Consider the following 23426-nt stretch of genomic DNA (forward strand, 5'->3'; position numbering starts at 1 on the left):
CATCAATCTTTTACTAATGGTCATGTTTGCTTTTTTAGGTCATAAAAATGCCTCCCTGTTAATTTCAGTCTGTTTCATAACCAGCTATAATCTCCTCACAGGAGCTTTAATGAAGTTTAAGTTTGCATTTCATGTTCAACCAAATGCTTAAATGAAGAAATCGGTCTGGGTATTATGCTCAGAATTTAAAATAAAACAAGTATCACATTTCCTTCTTGTATGGAGTGAAAATATAACACACACATCATTGAGACACTGGAGGGTGAATGATGAGTAATTTAGGATCCCAACAACAAACATGTCAATATGCATTTTTCATTATGGGTGAAAAAAATTATATACATGTCTTTATGATCAAACATTTAATAAACACAGACAAAATGGTACTTTTAATAAATCCTTTATTTTTTTATTAAACAAAATTTCAGTAAAAACTCTTATTAAGTAGAAAGACAAATCTTCCTGTCAGTAGTTTTCTCCAGCTGTGGGGCCGACCCTGACTGCTCTATCTCATATGTTGATTCGATTATTACACTGACATAACCGTCTTTTCTTTAAGATTCAGTACATAATGAGGGACATCTTTGTTTATACTCTGGTAAAGCCAGATTATGAGAATCTTTCCCTGGGATTAACTTATAAAAGATGAGATACATTTCATAAAAACAAACATCTACACTCTATAAAGTAATCCACGGTATGTCAGAGTCAGGGGCGGCCCCACACTGCTCTCTGCGAGGTCCGTCACAGACCTCCACATCTCATCGTTTGTTCACTCCTACTGAATCAGTGCTGAGAGAAAGACAGAGACTGTTTGACCTGGCTCTCTAACAGCGGGAGAAAGTCGACAGTATATAGTGTCAAACTGCAGCGTAGACAGCAGTGTCTGTTATGAAGGCGTTAAAGAAAGAAAGGAGAGCGGTGAGCAGGTGCACCGTGCACGTTTAGCCACCTCTGGCAGTGTTTTCAACTATTATTCTCTTTTTTTTTTACCTTTTCTTAAAAAAAGAAGAAGCTACATGATTATCATCACAAAATAAAATCTCTTTGGCATAGAATACCCACCCAAAAGCGCAAACACACACACACACACACGCACAAACTCAACTCACATACTCACACACACACACACGCACTCTTTGAAGGTTCCCTAACAGAAGCCTACAAGCATCATCACTGTCAGAATTAAAATCAAAATTATGCTATAAAACAAAGTAGAGCCCTGTTAACAATATAAGTCCCGTACTCAGTGATAATTGCATATATTACATCAGGCTGAGAGCCGGAGGGATCATCTTTACTGACGACTGTTCTCTTCATCGTCATCTTCCGTCCCGCATCAGCTCCTCCACCTCCTCTCTCCTCTCCTCTGAGTCTACAAGAAGAAGAAAGAGACATCATTCAAAAACTATTCACTTTGTTTTTCAGCACAGCTTCACCACAGACAAGATAATAAATCATGTTGTAAATTAAAACCTGATACTATACACAGTCTGATAACCGTTCTGTATTCAAACCTCTGACTGCGAGCAAAAGCCTCCCACATTAAGACAGGAGCTCTTCAAACTGTGATAAACTTTACAAGGAAACTGCAACGTCACATATTGAACTTTAAAAATCAGGACTACAGTCATGTGTTATAGTGGGAGAAGTTTTCAGATGCAGCATTTTCATTTCTCCTACATATCCTGAGAAATGAATCACGACAAAAGCTAAATCCTATTTAAAACTACAAAGGAAGCAACCAACTGAGAAAGAAGCAAATCACATATCTTCAACAACTCTCTCTTATCAATAAATGATGGTGAAACATCTATTCATGTTTATACGAGTGTGGTACAATGATAAAATGTTGATGTTATTTGAATTCTCATGTTTTCAAAGCACTTCATATCAGTGATCATAACAACACGGTCGAAATTCTCTTAGATTTTTGTAATTTGTTAGTTACTAGGACAAGATCTGAGAGTTTTGACCGTGTTATTAAGATCGCTGATATCTGTGAAGCTAAAGGGGTGACTGAAATGTGTAAAAAACAAAGATTCTTCCAAATGGTATAAAAAAAGATTTACTTTCATAAATGTGTTTTTCTCCTTTGCATTACTTTCTGTACTCATGTTTTAACGTCATTCTGTATACAGTACCAGTCAAAAGTTTGGACACACCTTCTCTCTCAATGTTTTTTATTTCTTTCAATTATTTGAAACACTGTAGATTAATACTGAATACATCTGAGCTACGAAAAAACATATATGGAATTATTTAATTAAAAAAAAGTGTTAAACAGAGCAGAATATGTTTTATATTTAAGATTCTGTAGCATCCTGTTGCCCAACATGAGCCTTGTCAAGAGTTCATTTGTAGAATGACTTGCCTTCTTAATGTGTTTGAGACCATCAGTTGTGTTGTTCAGAGGTAGGGTTAGTACACAATGGATAGCCCTATTTGACTACTGTTGTAATCCAGATTATGACAAAACTAGATGGTTTCATAGTTTTGCTGTCTTCAGTATGTTTAAAAAATTTGAAATAAATTAAAATCATTAAATAAGAAGGCGTGTCCAAACTTTTGACTGGTAATGTAAATACACGACCAGTAAAAAGTTTGGAAACACCTTCTCATTCAAGGGTTTGTATTTATTTTAATGATGTTAACACTGTAGGTTTATACTGAAGACATCAAAACTATGAAAGAACATATATGGAATTATTTAATGAACAACAAAGTGTTAAACAAAGCAGAATATGTTTTATATTTTAGATTCTGTAAAGTAGCCCCCTTTTTCCTTCATGACAGCTTTGCACACTCTTGGTATTCTCTCAGTCTGCTTCATGAAGTGGTCTCCTGGAATGGTTTCTAATCAACATGAGCCTTGTCAAGAGTTCATTTGTAGATTGACTTGCCTTCTTAATGTGTTTGAGACCATCAGTTGTGTTGTACAGAGGTAGGGTTAGTACACAATGGATAGCCCTATTTGACTACTGTTGTAATCCAGATTATGGCAAAACCAAATTATTTTATAGTTTTGATGTCTTCAGTATTAATCTACAATGTTGAAAATAGTTCAAATAAATAAAAACCATTGAATGAGAAGGTGTGTCCAAACTTTTGACTGGTACTGTATATATATTTCATCATCTTGTGTCATGTTCTGATCCCAAATGTTGGATGCTTTGCTCATGGTGCATGCACAGTCATTTAAATCTGATCAAACTATACCTGCATATCCCTGAATAAGCAGATTAAGCTTGAGTTTTAAGCCTCTACTCTCCATAGGTTCCACCCACAGACAGGCTCATCTTAAAGCTTCAGACCTGAACCAACATATCCTGACTGTCTGAGGTGACCTTTGAATCCACTCACCTTAAGGTCAGTACTCAGGGTATGCTTGTCTGTCGTAGGCGATGCTGTTTGTGTAGTCGTCCTGCATCATGCCCCCGTCCATGCCGTCCATGGGCATGTCAGCCGAATAACCTCCATAACCCTGGAATCCAGCATCCAGCTCTGCAAGAGATTACATTTGTTTGTTTTTTACTTGTTACACGCTGGAATAACAGATTATATGTAATCCAACATGGCTAATTTAGCACAGCTGGTATAATAGTGGCAGAAGCAGTAAAATAAGCTGGGGAAGATAATCTAACGTTTTCCCCATTTTAGGAATAATAGAGAAAGAGTTTGAGAGAGAGAGAGAAGACCCTGATCCTTTTTCCCCTGAGGGTCTGAGGAGACAGAAAATACCTCAGCCATACAAGGAGAAAAGTGAGGAGAAGAAGAAAAGTGGAAATAAGAGAAGGTGAAAACACCGATAAAGGGAGAAGACTGACAGGAAGAAAACATTTTAGACTTGGCAAGAAGAACAAAGAAAGAAAGAAGTCCAGCAGAGGACATAACAAAACAAAGAACAGAAACTGTAGTGAGTGAGATAAGAGGAAGGATAGGCGCTCAGTGTTTAAATAATGGGGAAACAGTGCGAGTTAGCTTTACAGAATACAACTTAAACTCAGAACTCAGAAGATGGATTCTGAGGGGACATGAACGACCTGACCCGATCTGAATCAGAGTCACAAGGGGAATGACAAGCAAACTGTTTGAAGAGGATGTCACTTCTGCTGTGAAATGATGCAGCGCGGGAGGGCAGCGTGTTAGCCGATTACAGCATGTTAACACTGCAGTCACTCCCTGTGGTGGAGTGACCCAAAGCTGCAGAAATGTGCTGCCTGTGCACATTTCAAACATAGTTACTCACCATCTGGATATGGTCCCTCTGCTGGGATGCTGTTTTGGGCCTGCGGGGAGGTCAGGAGAGAGGAGAGGTTAAAAAAAAGAGCATCTTTATAAAAAGAAAGATTATTAATAGCTACTAAAGTAAAATGTGTATTTTAATGCTCAGTTGTTGTATCCTGGCAGCAGAGGACGCCACACACTCACCCTCTCCCAGGCATCGGGGTCGTGTCTGAACAGAGAGTGTGTGAGCTCCACAGACACACGCTTCTTGTAGTCGGAGTTCTTATCCTCAGAGATGCGGAAGAGCACAGCTGCAGCGTAGGTAGCTGAGGGGGAGAGAAAAGAACCAAATCAATGACACACAGGAGACTACCACTCCAGTTTATAAAGAGGTGTGGTGAAGAGTGGGTGTGTTGACAGGTGTGATCTGTACAAAGAGTGAAGTTTTTAAGATAAAGAGCAAAATGACAACATGTAGTGTCAATGACTGCAGGAGTATCTCTAAGTGTTCATGTAGTATTCTCTGAGGAATTGTAATAAGGCATAATCAAATATTGAATATTTGAATCTTTTATGATTATACATTTTTTATTTAAAAAATAATCATTTAAATTTAAAATATTATTTAAAATGTATTTTTATTATTTTTATTTAATTAAATATTATTACTGAATTTTCCCCTTGGTTAAATAAAGTATTTCTGATTAAGCTTAAATAACTGATGAAAGTGTGAAATTTGACTAAATCTTAGTGTAGGTGTGAGTTAATGATCTTGTCTCAGCTGCAATCATACCGCCAAATGCAACAAAATACAAGCACAGGTAATAGGAAAAGTAATCACCTAAAATAAACTTTGAAATTAAGTCATTTGATATTATAAGGATCGCTAAAAACTCCTCTCTCCGTAAGTTGGAGGCATCTACCTGATGGCTTACAAGGCGCCAAAAGGTAACAAATATATGTCCGAGCACTTTAAGAGCAGCAGGATTCTCATGAAATTCAATATCATAATACATAATCTAGATGGTATAAACAACAGAGGAAAACTTAAACAAGTACTCAAATGAAATTTAACTTTGAGCTACTTTAAAAAACTTTCTAATGTTTTAAATGTATCATCCTAAAGCTCCTCTGATACAAACACAAACATTGACTCAGCTTTGAGTGCAAAGTGATATCTCCAGAATGTTTCCTCTTTAATTATTTACTTGTAACTTGTACAAAGTTTTTGAATATTTCATGAAGTCAACGACCTGAATAGCTAGAACAAACTCAAACACTGCATCCTACTTCTTGTTTATAGAGTTCTCTTCAAAGAGAAGCTATGATGTGTCACTATGAGATGTGGTGCATTAAAAGACTCACACAAAACAAAGAAGTGATGAGGAGTGGAGCACCTGAACACTGCACTTACAGTAAGTACTGCACTTGTGTGAATTGACTTTGTTTCTCTGCATCTCTGACTAATCGTAATTTATGGTCAGTGATGGTCAGCGCATTATCTGAACATCTTACCAATGCCCTCGTTGTTGGAGTGGAGCAGGTCCATCAGTGGAGATGACGCTCCCTCTGCATCAATCATCTCAGCTGATGTTTTATCCAGAGCCAGCTCACACAGGACGCCCGCCGCCACACGCTTCACGTTATCCACAGGAGAGTAGAGGAGCTGGAGAGAGGAGGGAAGGAAATAAATAAAACTCACTCAACGATATTCATCACACATGATCAGAAAAAGGAAGTTTAAGAGCTTCTTCTGTTACCTGAACAAACAGGGGGATGGTCTGCAGGTTGGCGATCTCTGCTCTGTTGGTAGGGTCCCTGGCCAGGATGTGCAGAGCTCCTGTGCATCCCTCCACAATCTCCTCCATCCTCACTCCATCCTGAGGAGCGGCATGCCAAGAACAAATGTTACCCAAGCATACAGAAAATCTTCAATTATTCACAACTCCTTTTCCCAAAACCCCTGAAACACATAGGTTGTTTTTTTTCCAACGATCACAAACATCCTTTCAGACAAGCTCCTCGTGTACCTGGTAAGTCTGCTGGGCGGATGATTTCTGGGCGTCCTGGTGGGCTTTGAGGAGCAGGTTGACCAGGCGGGGGATCGCTCCAGCGTCTCTCAGAGGGGCCTGGTTCTCCGGGCACAGCGCCAGGTTGCGGATCAGGCCGACCACAGCCTTAAGGAAAGGAGAGAGGCAATGAAACACTTATGACATGGTCTCTCTTACCGGTCTGCAAATTAAACAGAGCTGACAAACAATTTCAAGCCTCTCCATTTTATGAATCGACTATTCTTCCCCATGATGCCTGGTGTTGTCAAACATACTGTTCCTGCTGTCATGAGCATTTCACGCTCTTTCAGGCTGATTGAGACTCTGGCCTGCAGCCCAACCTGCCATGTCCTCAGTCCATCTGTCTACTTCTCCACAGATTTTCCTTTTGACTAAAAACCATTCATTGCCAAATGTGTTTATTTTTAAATTGTCTTTCTGTTATGCTCCCTCTAAACTTTTATTTTCAGTCTGTTCAGTTTTTTATGAGCCCTTATCTTGTAAGAAAGCATAATTTCCCCTGTCTGGAACAACGGGAGCTTAGTACAGGTCATTAAAATCTTGTGCGTTTGAAATGTTGTACACAAGTGGTACAAAAAACAATATCTTTATGCATAGTATGCAGTTATCAACAAATGATTTCCACCCTCCTCTCTACCTTGATGACAGGCCAGTAGTAGGGTTGGTTGAGCAGCTTGACGATGGCGGGGATGCCGTAGTGTTGTCTCACGGCGTTCTGTGCCAGCTCAGCCTGTTGGTGGCGAGAGGTCAGGTGGCGCAGAGCACAAACAGCAGGTTCGGTCACATCCTCCTTCTCACCGGCGCGCAGTATGGCATGGATCAGAGCCTCCACACCGTTGTTCATGGTAACCAGAGATTTGTTGTGGGCATTGTTGCATGTAAGGTTGGACAGGATGCCGGTGGAGCAAGTGAGCATGTTGAGGTCGTCTGAACTGAGGAGGCCGACCAGGGTCTGCAGCAGACTGTCCATACCCTCCTGGAGATGATGGGAGGATAAATATTAAAGACGTCATGTGACAGATTAGAGGGAAAAAAAGGAGGAGAAGTGAAGGTGATTGAGGATACGGACCTGCTTGGTAGCAGCATCAGAGAGGTTCCTAAGTGTCCACAGACAGTTCTGCTGTAGGCGCTGGGTTGTGCCTGACAGGTGTTTACCCAGAGCCTGCATCCCACCTGCAGGAACAGAGAGGTTAGATCACTCTGCTCTCAACATCACTTCATAAACCGTACTGTCACGCAGCCGTCATGAAGCCACTGGAAGCAGTCCAGGAATTTAAAAGTCGATACACCTGTATGACTGCCCTACAAAAGACACACAGGTGTGCACACACACACACACACACACACACACAGACGGAAAACACACATCACATACCAGCCTCAACAATGGCGGGTTTGTTGCTGGGGCACACAGAGAGGACTTTGAGCACACGGCTTGTTGTCCACAGCAGCTTCTCATAGTTGTAGTTTCTCATAATGTGAACCAGACCCTCAGGACCCCTGTTGGCGAGGATGATGAGCTGTGTGAGAGATGAAGACAGAGAGGGAGAAAGAGAACCTGTTTGAGTATGCGTTGGTATACAAAGTTCAAAAAAAGGAATATGATGTATTTTCTGACACTCAGGATCCTTTAGTGAAGATAAGTGTTTCACTAAGCTTTGACCTGTCCTGGCACATTAACAACCGTTAATCATCAGCAATTTTACTACTTTAAAACCACACCCAAAACCCTTATTGTGCCAACCTCTGGACAACTCTTTCACATGCCACACCCAAGACATAAGAAAACACATGCACACACAAGCTCCACAACCTGCACGTTGTTATATTACAACACTTGACTTGCACAAAGTGTAGCAGACAAAAAACACACCTTGCTCTCCTGGTTGCCGTACGACAGCAGCTGCAGACAGTCTGTGGTGATGGCCAGGAACTTGGGGTTGGTCTTATTCAGCAGGGGAACCATCTTCTGCAGACCGTCAGCCAGACGCACCGCCATCTTGGCTCCTTCTTGGTGCAGCAGCAGGTTGTGGAGTGTGGTGATGGCGTAGAAGAGCACAGACTCCATGGGAGAGCTGAGGGAGAGACACGTGTTGGTTATGCGTTTGTCATCAATAAAAGGCATGCCATGTTGCCACAAGTTGCAGGGAAATTCCACCCCTGGATGTGCTTAGTGTAAGATGCCATCAGTCAGTGCATTTCAAGTGACATTTGATGATGCTGGATCTACTCCCTCCATCTTTTTACTTCTACTTTAGCATACGATTTCCTTTATTATCCATAATGCCAGGCAGTGCAGACTGTGCACAAACTAAAACTGATTCCAACAGGTGCAATAGGGTTTCATTTTCATGATTATCTATCCAGACTGGTGAGTCAAAGGTCCTTGTTTACCTCATCAATACGTCATGATTTCACATCGTCTCAGTTTGTCTAAGAAAGGTTTCGGATATCCCCAAAAAATAGCAAACAGGGTAGAAATGTAACTGAAACTATCTTCTCAGGAGCTATTTCAGGATTCCGAATTTGTGACCAGTTCGGCAGACGACAAAGATCTTAATCCGTCTGATTTCATCTTGAAGTACCTAAGCATGCGGACCAGAGCAGGGATGCCTCCAGACTTAAAGATGGAGAGCAGGCCCTCTCTCTGGTGGGACAGGTTGTGCAGAATGCTAGCTGTAGCCCGGGCTGTCTCCATGTCGCTTGTGTTCTGCATCGCCCGCACCACCGCCGACACCATCTGCGGGGACTGCATCATCACACGCCGAGATGCCTCCTTGCGTGTGAGCTGGTTGACAATCTGTGCTGCCTTGCTGACCACCACCTGATGAGGAATGACAGAAGAGATGAAGAGTCAGTTTATGTTGTTTCAAAGTGTTTCAGCCTGGTTTACATTATCTTTCTGACATACAGTGTGACATTCAAGATGTTTAAATGACGTCTAAATTACAGCCAGCAGCAAATCCACCTAGCTCAGCACAATGCTAACAAATACAAACCCCACAAGAGAATAGAAACATCTCTCAAAGACTTTGATCATGTTTGTAGCGATGGTTACTTAACTTTAAGTATTTAAAACAAACTGTAAGTGTGTTTTTGGGGCATTTTTGTCTCTATTGATAGTAGAGTGAAGTAGAGTGTGGGGGAGGACATGCAGCAGAGGGTCGTGGCAGGGTGCCGAACCAGTGACCGCTGCGGTGAGGACTACAGCCTCTGTATATGGGACGTGTGCTTAAATCAAGGCCAACATCTAGGCCAACCAGCGTCCCAATTTTAATTACGTTTTAGACTGTTTGTGTGTGTGTGTGTGTTTTTGTGCGTTTGACTGTGATCCTGAGTTCCTCACCGAGTCTTCATCGTTGAGCAGTTTGGTGAGCTCAGGCACGGCACGGCTGGCCAGCTCTGCGTCATCCTGGTAGTTGATCAAATGGACGATAGCCTCCTTGAGCAGCTGGGACGGCTCTGCCAGCTTCTGGACGTTGGTCATCTGGGACGGGTCGGTCTGAGAGGACAGGATGGTCATTCCTGGCTCTGGGAACATTGCAGCACGCACTCTTGCAGCTCTGGTACCAGCATCTAAGTCTGTGGAGAAGAAAGATGATGACGATGATGGTGTTACAGGTCACATATTATTACTGTTAATGATTTTATTTCACCCTTTTGGATTGTAATGCTGAAGAGAGACTGAAAAGGTGGGGATGACGAGCAACAAATGGCCACAGGTCAGGAGTCAAACCACTGACGAGTGCACAGAGGACTTCCTCTATAAACTGAGTACCCGCTATGCTGAGCTAAACCAGCAGCCCAGACTACATCTTATCAAGATAAATGCTAGAGTGTGCAAACATTAAGTGGTCTGGGTCTTTCTCGTTGACTCACCAGGCTGCTCGGTTGTGACAGTGGTGTAGGTGTAGTTCTTGGTGGTGATGAAGTCACCGTCCTCATCTCTGATCGTATTAGCTCCAGACTGGATGCCGGAGTCGATGCCATACCTCGTCTCCTGCCACTCTGTCACCTTCGTGATGCCGGCTTCGGAGTCACCCACTACAGAGCAGGAAGAGAGGAATTGTGAGAAGTTAGAGGTGTCTCACAACTTTCTGACAAGTTAACATGAATGAAGTGTGGGTTTTGAGGATTAAAGCATGTGTTTGTTTACTTTTACGTTTATTTTTGGGTTGTTTATGCATTTATTGAGAAAAAAGGAGAGAGAGAGAGAGAGAGAGAGAGAGAGAGAGAGAGAGAGAGAGACAGAGAGAGAGAGAGAGAGAGAGAGAGAGAGAGAGAGAGAGAGAGAGGGGAATGACATTTAATAAAAGGCCGCAGGTTGGAATTGAACCCAGACAGCCTGCCATGAGGGCTATAGCCTCTGTACATTGGGCGTGCGGGTTAACCACTGGATTAAACTAGCACCCTGGCACATGTTTTTATAACAATATTTCCTTACAATCCTATTTTTTGTATCTCTCTCCTGATTTTTCAGTTAAGATTTTAATCCAAAGCAAACAAAGGAAAAGTATCACAGAAGCCACCTTTAGTTCTTGTTTATATTTAGGGAGTGACCTCGAAATAAACACATGAAAACAATAGTTGGAAGTAGGAAAGGTCAAGATCAAAACATTCAACCCTCCCTTTTTAGAAGTATTGTTGAAGCAAAAAGTTAACTTAAAATGCACAATTTTACATAAACGTTAAATATGCAGACATTTTGGGAAAAACATGAAATATCATTAAATTCATTAATAGTTTAAAAATAACTTACTCATTGCCATCCTGGCTTCCCGTTATCACAGAACAACGCTGAAGCAAACCTGGAGGAACACACAAACAGAGCAGAGTTAAGATTCAGTGGAACATTTCTCAGTCATTATGATGACAACCTGCACGTCTGCTTCTGTTCATGAATTAATGAATACTCCAGTGAGGTCTCTGCTCCCTTACACAACACCGTCTTCAGATTGTATATGCAGCTGAAGTATAACGGCTCACAAGACGACCCCATAGCAGACCCACTTTCTGCTCTCTCTCGGACATGCACCCTGACCTGAAAATGACAACACATCGCAGCAGCAGAGGCTCCAGGGGGGAGAGCGGGTGAAGTGGGCGGAGAGACAGCTGTAAGTCAGGAATGCTAGCCAGCCCACATGACCTTTCACCTCAAACCTCCACCCATACAGCCATGGGAGCAGCCTGCCGCTGACGCATGGCAACCGGGAAACCTGCTCATCAGGTTTGCACTTCACTGGCTGAGTGTGTGTGTGAACAGACAGTTTGCACACTCTTAGTCAAATGCAAGCTTTAAAGAATATGTCTTCAACTTGACTTGAAATCTATGTTTGCCATATTTGAAGTAGTACTTTATTAAATCTATTACACCTGTTTTATGGGACTCTTCATACAGGTTTCCATTAGTCTGACATCCTCATCTTGAGTAGTCTTATTTGGGCGGTGCTCCAGATTGTTGTGTAACTGCTGTGCTACTTGTCGATGCAAGTTTGTGCTTCACCTCCTTCGTGATCTCATCCTCCTTAAAAATTCTTCCTGCTTAATTTGCTCAGGATTTAAATTCTCACAAATACACCTTACGTACTTACATTCTAACGCTCTTTACTTCTCAACACAAGCACTTCTAATAAAAGTGGGTAACACTAGTTTATAAAGAATGAATCACAGCCTTTTTTAAGATAATAAAAACCTAGTCTTCCTGATCTTATTTTGAGTTAAACATTAAATGATCATAAAACATACTTCCTGGTAACTAAATGTGACGTTGCTGCCTTTACATTAACAATCAGTGTTATGTTTGCCGGTTGATAAGCTTCAAATAAACACAAAAACGCAGACTATCCACAAACTGTCTTGTTATGAGGCTCAACAGACTTGAAAAACAACCTCTCATTTCTGCGGCATGAATATAACCCACCACAGAAATCCTCCTCATAATTACTTTCTGCATGTGAAAAATGGCCGATACAGCACAATGCCTTCACTGTCTGGGATACGAGTGTTTTCAGATGTTTGACAGTCACTGACGGGATTCTTTGTGTGTGTGTGTGTGTGCCGCACTTGTAAGAGGATGTGTGCCAATTTCTGCAGGCATGGCAGATGCACTGAAGGTATCAGAGGGCTCCAGACATAAAGTCAACAAGCAAAGGCTTTGACAGTCAAAATAAATAAAGGGGGGGTTGCTCTTCTTGAACCTCTTTGGTGTGGCAGCTGATAATGGCTCGATTCCATTTAATAAGCAACTCCGCTTATCTTCCGTCTTCACAGCTAATAAAACAAGTCGGGGCTAAAATCCACAGAGTCAAGCTGCTGTGTTGGCACAAACTGAGCCATAAACCTCTAAATTATCACCTTCCCCTCTGCTCACATTCAAACTAGCACAGCTTAACAATGTGTTGGGAACTGTAATCAAAGTTGATCTACAGGTTTGGAGGAACAGAATTTGTACAGAGATGAACTGCTTTGTCTCGCAGCACTGTTCATATTAGTTAAAGCACCACTCCCTCTTCTTTATGCCCATAGGCTTTGCACAGGGATGTGTCATGTTGTGTTTCAGTCCCTCAGCTGGCCCCACCCACTTTTTTTACCCCAGGCATCAACGTGTGTGCGCACTGGTGTCTGTGTGAAGTGTCATTTTAGCTCCAGCAGGCAGGGGGCTTTGTTTTCCATCACAGTTTGTATGAGTGAAAGTGTTGTGTGTGAAACAGAAAAATGTGTGCACTTCATGTTCTTCATTAATACTCGTCTGTCTTTAGTTTTCTTGTTGTGACACGCACCCAAACAAGTAAATAACTTCACATCCCCACATCTTTTTTTTGCCATGTGTTACTATGCACTTATTAAAAATCTGTACATTGACCTAAATCTGCTGTTAAAAAATCCTGGACATATTTATGACTTATTCTCACCCTCTCATTAAACACAAGCTCTGTGAGTTTCAGTAGTTGAAAGTCTGGTACAAGATCCTACAAGACCAGGCCGTGAGTGATTGCCTGTGCTTGTAGCTGCATGCTACATAACAGATAATGCTCTGATTCATACATGCATGGGCAGAAACGACGCTTACAATGATTGTGTATTCCTACCTTTCCAACTAAAGGTGTGGCCTCTTCAAAAAACAAGCATGAGGGTATCCTGCCATCGGGATAGAAATACCTACTGTCTTTACTCTTACTATTCTACGCTTCTGTGCATACTTTATTATTCATTTTATTTTATTCTATTTGTATTCTATTCTATTTAATTTAATTATTTTTTTATTCTATTTGTATTTATATCTTATTTTATTCCTTCTTCTATTAATATCCAACTTTCTTACATACTGTAATTTGACTCCCTGGTATAAATAAAGTATTTCTGATTCTGATTCTGATTCTGTCCATTGATCAATACAGGAGAAGGAATATTGACAGAAACAAACTGCTCAGGTTGTGTTCTTTCTGAAATCTGTATTAAAGTAAATTTGTGTTTCCTGTGTGACTACTGTTTGAAGCAGAATTACAGCATGCACAGCACGCTAACACAGAACTCTCCTCTCTCTGTAAATCAGGGACCGGGTTTGTGTAGTCTTTGTTTTCCTGGGCGAGGCAACGGGTTCAGCCAACTGTTGCAATGCTGCGACACGCCCCACGTATCGCCTAGGTAACTGAAACTCTGTTCAGGCCCAGCACTGTGGGGGTTTTATCTGCTGACCCATCTGATGTCTGGAGCTAAACTCGCCTGATTGCTGATAAGAGTTGTTGCCTCTTGGGTTTTTCTGACAGCTTATTTGTTTCCACAATGCTCATGAGTGTAGCTCGAGCCATACATGTCAGAAAACCAATAAATCTTTTTGAAATAATAAACTAAAATGTTAAATGTATAAGTTGTATTATTTTTATTTCAGTGATAGTGGTGCAGCTGAAGCACTGCTCAGTGCTGGATCAAAGGTGTTGGCTTTATTGCACTTTCAACTGGACTTTGCTCTCTTCCAGTTAATGAGTGATGCATCCTTTCGCTTGTTCTGTAACCTTTATTCTCACCACGAACCATTCATCCACCCACAGAAAAACATGGACGCCACACTTTTCACCTAGGACACATAAATCTGACCTCCCTCCGTCTCTTTCAAGTGGCCTCTGTTTAAAGGGTTTCTGGCGAAAAAAAAAACCCTTCATGGTGAAATCAGGAATGTGTATCATTGAAATCTGCCAGTGAGCGAGTTGTAACAGTAAAACAGAGACAGATACAGCCCACTCGATGCTGAAACACTAGTGCGACATTCCACACTAATGTAATACATTCAATCTGTCAAATGTGTAATGTGTAAATCTTGTGCTGAAAAGTGCACACTTTTAATACTCCCCTCACACTGAATGAACTCTTCCCAACTTAACTCCTTGACTCACTCAGAAACTCATGAAACCAACAGATACTATGAGGACACACTGACTGTGACAATGGATGAATAACTCAATCATGAGAACAGGTTCACTCATCAGCCCCCCCCTCCCCTAACCACAGGCATGTTACACAGGGAGTGTCTCCCTCGCTCCAACATGGGTGTGGCAGAGTGTATGGGTGTGCCAGTGAACAGGGTGAGGCTGAAATACACCTTATAGCTAGAGGGGCTTAACTGTAGATGAGATTCTTCCTGGTTATTAATTAGTTTTCTGATAATAAACTCAGTAAAGATATTAAATCATGCCAGTGCTGTGACTTTGTTGGTTGAAGGTCTTCTTTGTGTCTCAGCAGAAAGGAATCAGGTCAGTGAAGAGGCCCATGGGGCTGCAGATGCACTCAGGTTGTTTCCTCAATGCCTTACAACATATTTTACAGAGTTTGCAGTCATTCGTTATTGTGCTTTGTGGTTGTCTGACAGGCAGGGCTGTAAATAACTTGACACACAACATTTGCTGAGTGTGCATTTACATGGAGAAATTTAGGCTCAAAAGTGAAGGAGCATAGTTTGACATTATTGGAGGTACTCTTAATTTGAGTTTGAAAGTGAGGAGAAATACTGATATCACTAATCTAATTAACAGAAAATATATGAAGCCAGCTTAGCTTAGCATAAGTATGTATCATTTGTTTAATTTGTTTTGTACCCAGCTAAGGTAAGGTAAGGAGATCAGGTCTGCTGAGTCAGTGATCTATTTCAAATCCCTTTGTAAAACATACTTTTATCACAGAGAATTTCCTGATTGTACTTGAACTTTCTATTTATTACTTTACTTTAACCAATTTAAAAAATAGATTTAAAAATAATTGCATTCATTGAAAGCTCTTTTACAGGAATGTTATATATTTTAAAATATATTTTATTTCTGCTTTGTATGATTTTATAACCTACTTGTTTTATTGTGCTGCCCATGTAAAGCACTTCATTTCCTGGTTTGGTGCTCTATAACTAAAATAATTATCATAATTATTATGCTCACTTCCAAGCAAATTGACCCAGACATCCCTCTCCCCAGCAACACTTTCCAGCTCCTCCTGGGGAATCCTGAGGCGATCCCAGACCAGGCGGGATATATAATCCCTCCACCAAGTTCTGGGTCTTCCCCGGGGCCTTCTCCTAGTTGGACGTGCCCGAACACCTCTAAAGGGAGGCGTCCAGGAGGACTGCTACCTCCGTGACCCGACCCCGGATAAGCAGAAGAACATGGATGGATGGATGGATGGATAATGCTAACTTCTAAGGCTTGCAGTGTATCCTTATTTAGCTTACAGAAAGGAGAGTCTTTTTACTTACTCATAAGATAAATCTGAAACTAGAGATAGGAGACAGTTAGCCTAGCTTAGCATAAAGAGTGAATACAGGAGACACCTGTTTCTAACCTGACATAACAAAATAAACTTATCTGCATTTCTACAGCTTGGTATTTCTATGTCATGTCCATATACTGTATACATAATGGAAGTAGTATCCGTGACGTCACCCATCTGTTTCTGAAAGGCTGTTTAGAAGAAAATCGGCGGCGGTAGCCATATTGCTGCTGTCAAGCGATTGTGACGTGAAGAGGCGAGCTTTGAGCCTCCTAGCCAACAGCTACAGTGTTTCCGCCTGTCAATCAAGTCAGCTGTGCCTCTCATTGGAAGACTTGTAATCTCAACATCTTTGAAATCACCGCGTTATGAAAAAAGCAGATCAAGAAATGAGCTATCCAGACTACACTCATCTTTTGTACCAGGCTGTAAACATGTTTATTTCTGCTGTAAAGATCGGCTTTTTTGAATTGGTGTGTATGTGGTTTCCGGCGCTTCAAGCCAGCTAGCTTCAAGCGGATCCTTGATGAACTGCAGTTTTTAACACTTTGGATTCATTAGACCGGAGGTTGCCGCTTTGTCATGTCTTATCAAAATAAAGATCAAAAACTACTTGTGATAGTCCTGAGTCCTTGAGTTTTTTTGGCTAAGACAAATAATGGACTACAGTTGGTGACTGGCAGGACTTGTTAAAATAAACTATTTGGACTGTGTTGCAACAGGTTGCTGAATCTTTTTTCTTATGTGCTATTTTTTCCTGTGTGTCTATATGCAAGTATTTCATGCCTTCCCTGCAAAAGTCAGCGTCACTTGTCGGCCAACCCAGCCTAAAAGGACGGGACACGTAGAGACATGCAGGTGATATCAATCTTCACAGTTTTCTCTTACTCTTAACAGGAAGTCGTACCGTTTCCCAAAATAAGGAGTTTGTTCTTTCCATCACAAAGGGGAAAAAAACACTTCTGCAATAAGCAGGTTGTATCCACACTCTCTTTATTCTGAGAACATCAAAGCTTTACTAGAGAAACTTAACCTCATCTGTCTGTCTGTGATTCCTAACAGGCTTGCTGATGTCATGTTTAGACTGACATGCAAATAAAGCAGATTATGTTATCACACATCTGTAAAGCTGCCTGCACCATCTGCATGGATCAACCATTTGACATATAGGCTGCCACCCCCCAACACACACACACACACACACACACACACACACACACACACACACACACACACACACACACACACACACACACACACACACACACACACACACACACACACACACACACACACACACACACACACTCATGCTGTCACATATATGTCCCCTGACATGCAATGCAACCACACTCCTCTTCCTCTTAACAGTTTCCTATATTACTTTAACACAACAGCACGCTCTCACACAGCTAATGGCCGGTGCAGCCAGCTGAGCCTGCAGGGTCCACATTGTGCTCGGTGGATTTCTTCTCCACAGAGTCCGGGGTTCAGACGTCCCGATGGAATACAGCTTAACACCAACCACTAACCGTCCCGATCCCCAAACCACACAATCCCCTATCCCCCCTCACATGTCCCACAATGCCTGTCAGGGTCCTGTAATGGAGGCAGGAGAGGCTCACTGCATAGCTGTTTGTTATAAATCAATAAGGGAGGATGTGAAGTGGTGCACAGCTAATGGATTTATTGTGGTGGGTGACAGGAAGTGGTGGTCAACTTTATCTGACTCACCAACAATGCCGGGCCGTCTGGTAAGAGGGGGAAGTTTATTAGCAGAAGCTGGACTTTCACGAACGTTCCTACGAATCGTGTACGCCACACTATGGTAACAAACTGCTGTTGGCTGTGTCGTGACTTGTGTTCGGTTTCAGAGGAACAACACATTCACTATTTTCAGGGGGAGCATTTGTCAATTGACTGTAACAGGCAGTTGATAAAATCCAGACCATAGCAACGTCAGCATGCCAAGAGCCCACAGAGAAAGAACAGACAACGAGATACTGCTGGTGCGCACTTGAGCAACACACACTGAATTCGTCTAAACGTGGCAGATTCAGAGCGGCTCTCTCTCTGTTCCCTTTCCTCCGATCTGGAAACATTCCCAACAACAAGTCAATCACAGCCTTCATGCCGATGTATAAAATAAGCAGCAGGACAGTTAATGGTCCCCAATCTGTCAGTTGATTCACTACAGCCACTTTAATGAGTTGAATTAGGCCAGTGGATCCAGTATGTTGGCTGCAAACTGGTAAGCAGTTGTTTGCTCCCAGTGGGACCTCGCTGTGAATCAAAGGAAATGTGAGCTCCCTCAGAGGAGGTGCCGGAGAGCAGAGCAGGATCAGATTACACCAAGCTGATAAAGAAGAAGGGAAAGAGTGAAAGAAAAAAAAAAGGGTGTACCCTGTGTGGTTATAAACGCTCATTTGAAAAGCCACAAAGTTCACCAAACAGTCCATTACATGTCAGAGGAAGGAGAAGTTTGTCCTAAGATTGGCTTCCATATCAGGAAAAACAAAAAGAGACTGGAGTCAATTAACAGGTTTCTGACTAGAATAAACCGTGGTTATATTTAAACAAAGGATGCCTGGTTACTTGTTTTTTGCGGGGTTATGGGTAGGCTATTTTGTCAGTGGACCGACAGTAAGAAATATGGTCCTCCCTCCATGTTGTTTGGTGGACCATATAGGAAGGAAGTGGATAGACGGAGTCTCTGATACAGCACAGAGAGGTTCTGTGTTACTTTGTTTGGGGTAGAGAGGAAAAGAGTAGCTGCATTGTCCCATTGACTGCTTGTCACAGTGAAAAGGAAACCGGGTCTCAAGTGTCCCCGTTGGATGGAACCAAAAAGGCTGAAGCACATCAAAATGCCTCTGTGTGTTCACTGGCCAAGATTAGTGACCAGTGCTGCATCCAAAGCCCCCGTTTAACAGCCTGACGGGGAGTTATTTCTTAAACTGCAACTGCTACGCATCGGTGTGCGGCTGAGCACTGAGGCGATGTGACAGATGATTAATTTTTCAGGGAGATTAGAGGCACGAGGGAGCGGGAGGGGGTGCTTTAGAGAGCAGGGGAGAAGTCTGGGGGGGTGCGAAAGAATACAGCACTCCTCTTGAAACAGCTCAAGTTCATGCTTTCTTTAGGACAAACAGTGCATCTAAATGTTTCAGGAGTGAAAGCTAGTGTTATTAAAAACTGACAGACACATTGTCACACATGCAAGGACAGTTGTTTAATGTATTTTGTACTGTCAGACAGTTACTTCCAAAATTTCAGCTGTTAAGCCCAAAGCAGAAGAATAACAGTCTTTATCACCTGTACTTTCCAGTGTATCCTATGTTCTGTAAACTATTCATAGTGCATAAACAGGATTGCACAACTTTTGCAGCCCATGAGAGCATGAAATGCAACATGAACACAACCCAAAGCTTAGTTATGACACTCAGCAGTTAGGATAAGCGAGGCTGTTTTCCCTGTGAGATCAAGTGGTGAATATGCATATGAATATGTTGCAACTCACGCTCTCCGGTAATTTGCTTTCCATTTCAACCACACCCTAGCTGTCCTTACTCCCCTCAATCTCTCATAGAAGTGTAATTAAGGGACAGGGAGGCGGAGGAGGAGGAGAAAAACAGACACCACAGGCTTCATCATAGTCACTATGCTGAGAAATACGACTCAGCCAAATCATCCAACTGTGAAAACTTTATCTTTTGAGTCAGAGCTGGGTTCTGGTTCACTCCCTCCCTGCTTGGATACCCCGTCAGTAATGAAAAAATTATCATCTGTAATGTATTCTGGAGAACACAGCCAGATTCAGCTATTTCCAGCAGCTATTGGACGGGTGCATGGGTGTTTTGGACTGAGCTTTGATAGGAGCTGAGCTGAAGTGAACGACCTGGCAGACATTCACACTGACTCAAAAGTGCAAGTGATGGGAAGAAAGAGCCATTAGGCCTTTGACATTTTAAGCAAGGGACATTTTCTTTCTCCTTCGGGCCAACCAAGAGAGCTGTTGAAGGTAAATAATTAATTTCAGCGGCCGTCATGGGAAGAGTTGAGCTGGCCAGTGTCAGCTTTACTTGCTCAGCATTATACCGCTGTGCTCTGCTAGAGGCTTCTGATTTTATCTTTTGTCAGTGACAGCAGAATCTTTTAAATGAATGGATGTTTTCAGACCATCCTGCCAATTACTTGATGACTGTATTCATCCGAAACAAAGAGAGCGCAAATTCTACGGCATAATTTAATGAACCCCTTTTCTAAAACCTTTTTTTTTGATGCACCTATCGGAAAAGTCAACGAAAGAGGGAAGTTTGTTAGCCAGTGGGTTCTCTTGTGTTATAACCATTGGTTGGAGATTATACTTCCATTAGAGCACCGACTGTCTGGGAGGCTGCTTGGCTGAATGGATCAGCTTTGGCTTGACGACCTTATTGTCTGAAGAAAATTTCTCCTAAAGCCTCTCGAAGGGAACCCTGTGGAGATTTTGATACCGTCACACCAACTCCCTTTTGCCTTGAACCACAAAGACTCCTATCATAGCTGACGGGAAACTTTATCTCGGCGCGTCCCTTACTCCAAGGGAACAGTGAAACACAGAGGAGGCCGGGTGTTATGCAAACACAGAGCAGGTCACCAGACGTGTGCACCAAGAGGCCGTAACTGAGACTCTGGACAGTACTCAGTCAGGCACCAATGAGCAGAGACAAAAACGAGGTAAGACAGGGAATCCACAGAGAAAGAAATCCTTAAACAAAGAGGTCAGGATATATGCCATACAGTAATCCCCTTTTCAAAGTGTAGACCTATTTATAAACTGAAGGATCTCCTGGCCTCTTGCTCTGCTAATGTAGGACAGTATCGCGGAATTAAGCAGGAGGGGGGAGATAATCACCGTGCTACCACAGCTGTAGCTGCGAAATCTACAGTAAGTCCCCCGCTCCCCCCGCTTTCCCCGCCACCGGCCCACCATCCAGCCGCCCCCTTCCCTGGAGGGCAGACAGGAACAGCTTTCCAACCAGGGTGCTGTCTGCTGCTGCACTTGATGACACAGACCCAGGGTGAGCTTGGCAGAGGGCTGACTGGCAGAAAGTATTGGCACCTTGTCCTATTCAACATGACACACATTCAACGGCCTCAGCTGGACGCGTTGGACGAGAAACAAGATGAATGCCAGGAACTTGTTCAGCACTGCTTTTGGTGCTTTTTTTTGTAACTTACTAATAGTTTGAATAAAAGAAGAGTAGTTAAGGTGATTCAGTGTTTAATGTCTCAGTGGACAAAGGCTCAGTTATAAAAGAAAAGCTCTGTAACTCCTCGTTCGTATTTGACACATGTCCAGTTTCACTTTAACAGTTGTTAAAGTAAGACGCTGAAGAAACCGCAACTGTCTTAATCAGATAAGATGAGACAAAGAAGATAAGATACAATTTAAAACTGATGCTGATGTAAGTAGATTTCCTGATCAAATTGAATGACATACATTTGCTCTCTGAGGTCACTACGCGTCATGATTCATGAAACATCTGTCCTGTAAAGTCTGATCCATCTGTAAAAGTCATGACATCATACGAGATTTGGCAACACCTTGAGACATCACTGCAGGCGGAACAGCTGTGTGGGAGCCATGAGCTCCTTAAAAACACTTGTGCACATTTTAGGGAAGTGATTAATAATTCATTGTCATATGTTGCACATGCCTGCAAACTAGACCTCACTCCACCCTGCAAAATTAGATCATCGCCTTTTTGAGCTCAAATATTAAATATGAGGCCTGACACGCTGTAGATTTGATCTCACGTACTCTACTAATTAACTTTGATGTTAATTGTTAGTAAATAACAATTCATGGAAACTTTGTTGGGCTCTTAAACTTGCTTTTGTGTCCAGCAAACATTAAAAAGGTATCCCAATTAACCCTCCTGTTATGTTCGTTTCTCTGGAACAGCAATAATGTTCCTGGGTCAATTTGACCCGGGACACATTCAATTATACATAAGTGTCAGAACCTAAAAAATCTAACCATTTAAATCTAGATTTGGTCCATTGGTGTTTTTTAATTCTCACAGATCATGGTTCAATGAGGATAACTCACTTGTTTTTCATTAAAATTCATGTTTAAACTTTTTTTAATGTACATTGCAAATCCCTAAATATAAATTCAATAGTTTTTATGACACAGATTTTTGTTTATTTTAAATTTTGAATTATTTTATTTTTATGAAGGGATGTTGATAAATGAACACGACTCCTCTTCTTTCATATGCTGCTCAGATTTTTATGCTGCATTTAGCTGGTTTGGAAGGCATATATTGCCTAAAATAGACTTTTAAAAGGGTCAATTTGACCCGCAACATAACAGGATGTAAACACATCTGAACATTATTTCCAGTGTATTGGCTTATCAATTGATAACGTCAGCTCATTTAAATCATACAGTATCTATGAGTTTGCTGGACCCATAAAAGTTGTGTTGTTGTCTGGCCATAAAAGAGTATGAGAGATTCTAACTTTGATAAAAACTCTACTCGGTAACTTCTATAAAGTCTGTTTATTAAAAAGGAAAAAGAAAGCAGGCCAAAGAGTCAGCCTGTATTAAAGTCCTCTTCACCTGTCTCACTCGCACGCGTAAACACACGCGCACTTGGACACTGTGGTTCGATTGACAAGTGACGTCAAGCTGCGTGATCGATACTGGGGTCGTAAACATGGGTTTGAGTTGATCAGAGAAAGCGTTTTTGTGACTTTTAACCATAAAAACTGTTTTTCAATATGGAGAGCAAACTTTTGTTCCTAAGAGAGCTTGCGCTTCATGGTTTCACCGAAACAGCAGGCAGCAGCGGTCAGTTTGAGGCATGCGGAAATGAATTCCATATATGAGGCTGGTTTCGCACCAAGGTGAGAAATAGTAATACTTAATTAAACAAACAATGAACCAGATAAATAAACAAAATGGTACGGGTAGTGGGAGAGAAACTGCAACACGGAAAAAGGGCAGAAAACCCCCGCATGTGTCGACAACAAGACAAACCAGACAAAAAAAAAAACACAATTACGCACATTTGGAGGAAATAAACATGAGCTCTATATTTCTTACCTGTCGAAACACACCGGAGTGTTCAAGTTTTTATTCCAGATTAGAGTTGTTTCCTTCAGTGCGGGACACTTCTCTGTATTCCTCCCTTCTTCTCTTTCCTCTCCGCCGCTGCTGCTTCTGCTGGCCGACAGTCCTCTGAACAAAAATGTGTAACAGGAGCGTCACCTCAGCCGAGACTCCGCCTCCACCCCGACCCCACCCTGCCACAGATCCAGATCCACACACTGGGAGAGGCGTCAGAGCTGGTTTTATTGTTAGGAACTGTAGTCAATAAGGTC

General features: G+C 42.0%; 1 protein-coding gene across 1 annotated transcript; it reads right to left on the reverse strand.

The window, feature by feature from the left end:
* Window positions 1-384: 384 nt before the first annotated feature.
* Window positions 385-23337, reverse strand: jupa (junction plakoglobin a). Its single transcript, XM_034688934.1, has 16 exons — window positions 23149-23337; window positions 11059-11107; window positions 10179-10343; window positions 9646-9881; window positions 8885-9123; window positions 8173-8374; window positions 7675-7819; window positions 7369-7472; window positions 6937-7275; window positions 6258-6404; window positions 5988-6107; window positions 5743-5893; window positions 4432-4553; window positions 4250-4289; window positions 3364-3504; window positions 385-1375 (listed from the first exon to the last, which is right to left on the reverse strand). The coding sequence occupies exons 2-15, from the start codon at window positions 11066-11068 to the stop codon at window positions 3371-3373; spliced, it is 2154 nt and encodes a 717-aa protein (XP_034544825.1). The 5' UTR covers window positions 11069-11107; window positions 23149-23337; the 3' UTR covers window positions 385-1375; window positions 3364-3370.
* Between the last annotated feature and the right edge of the window lie 89 nt (window positions 23338-23426).

The sequence above is a fragment of the Notolabrus celidotus genome, chromosome 7 (assembly GCF_009762535.1).
Source record: "Notolabrus celidotus isolate fNotCel1 chromosome 7, fNotCel1.pri, whole genome shotgun sequence".
Lineage (NCBI taxonomy): Eukaryota > Metazoa > Chordata > Actinopteri > Labriformes > Labridae > Notolabrus > Notolabrus celidotus.

Excerpts from the sequence above, each read along its gene's own strand:
- jupa (XM_034688934.1), bottom strand. Across the intron at positions 5,894-5,987 it reads CCATCCCCCTGTTTGTTCAG|CTCCTCTACTCTCCTGTGGA; the intron begins GTAACAGAAGAA and ends TCCTCTCTCCAG. Across the intron at positions 3,505-4,249 it reads AGAGGGACCATATCCAGATG|AGCTGGATGCTGGATTCCAG; the intron begins GTGAGTAACTAT and ends AATCTCTTGCAG.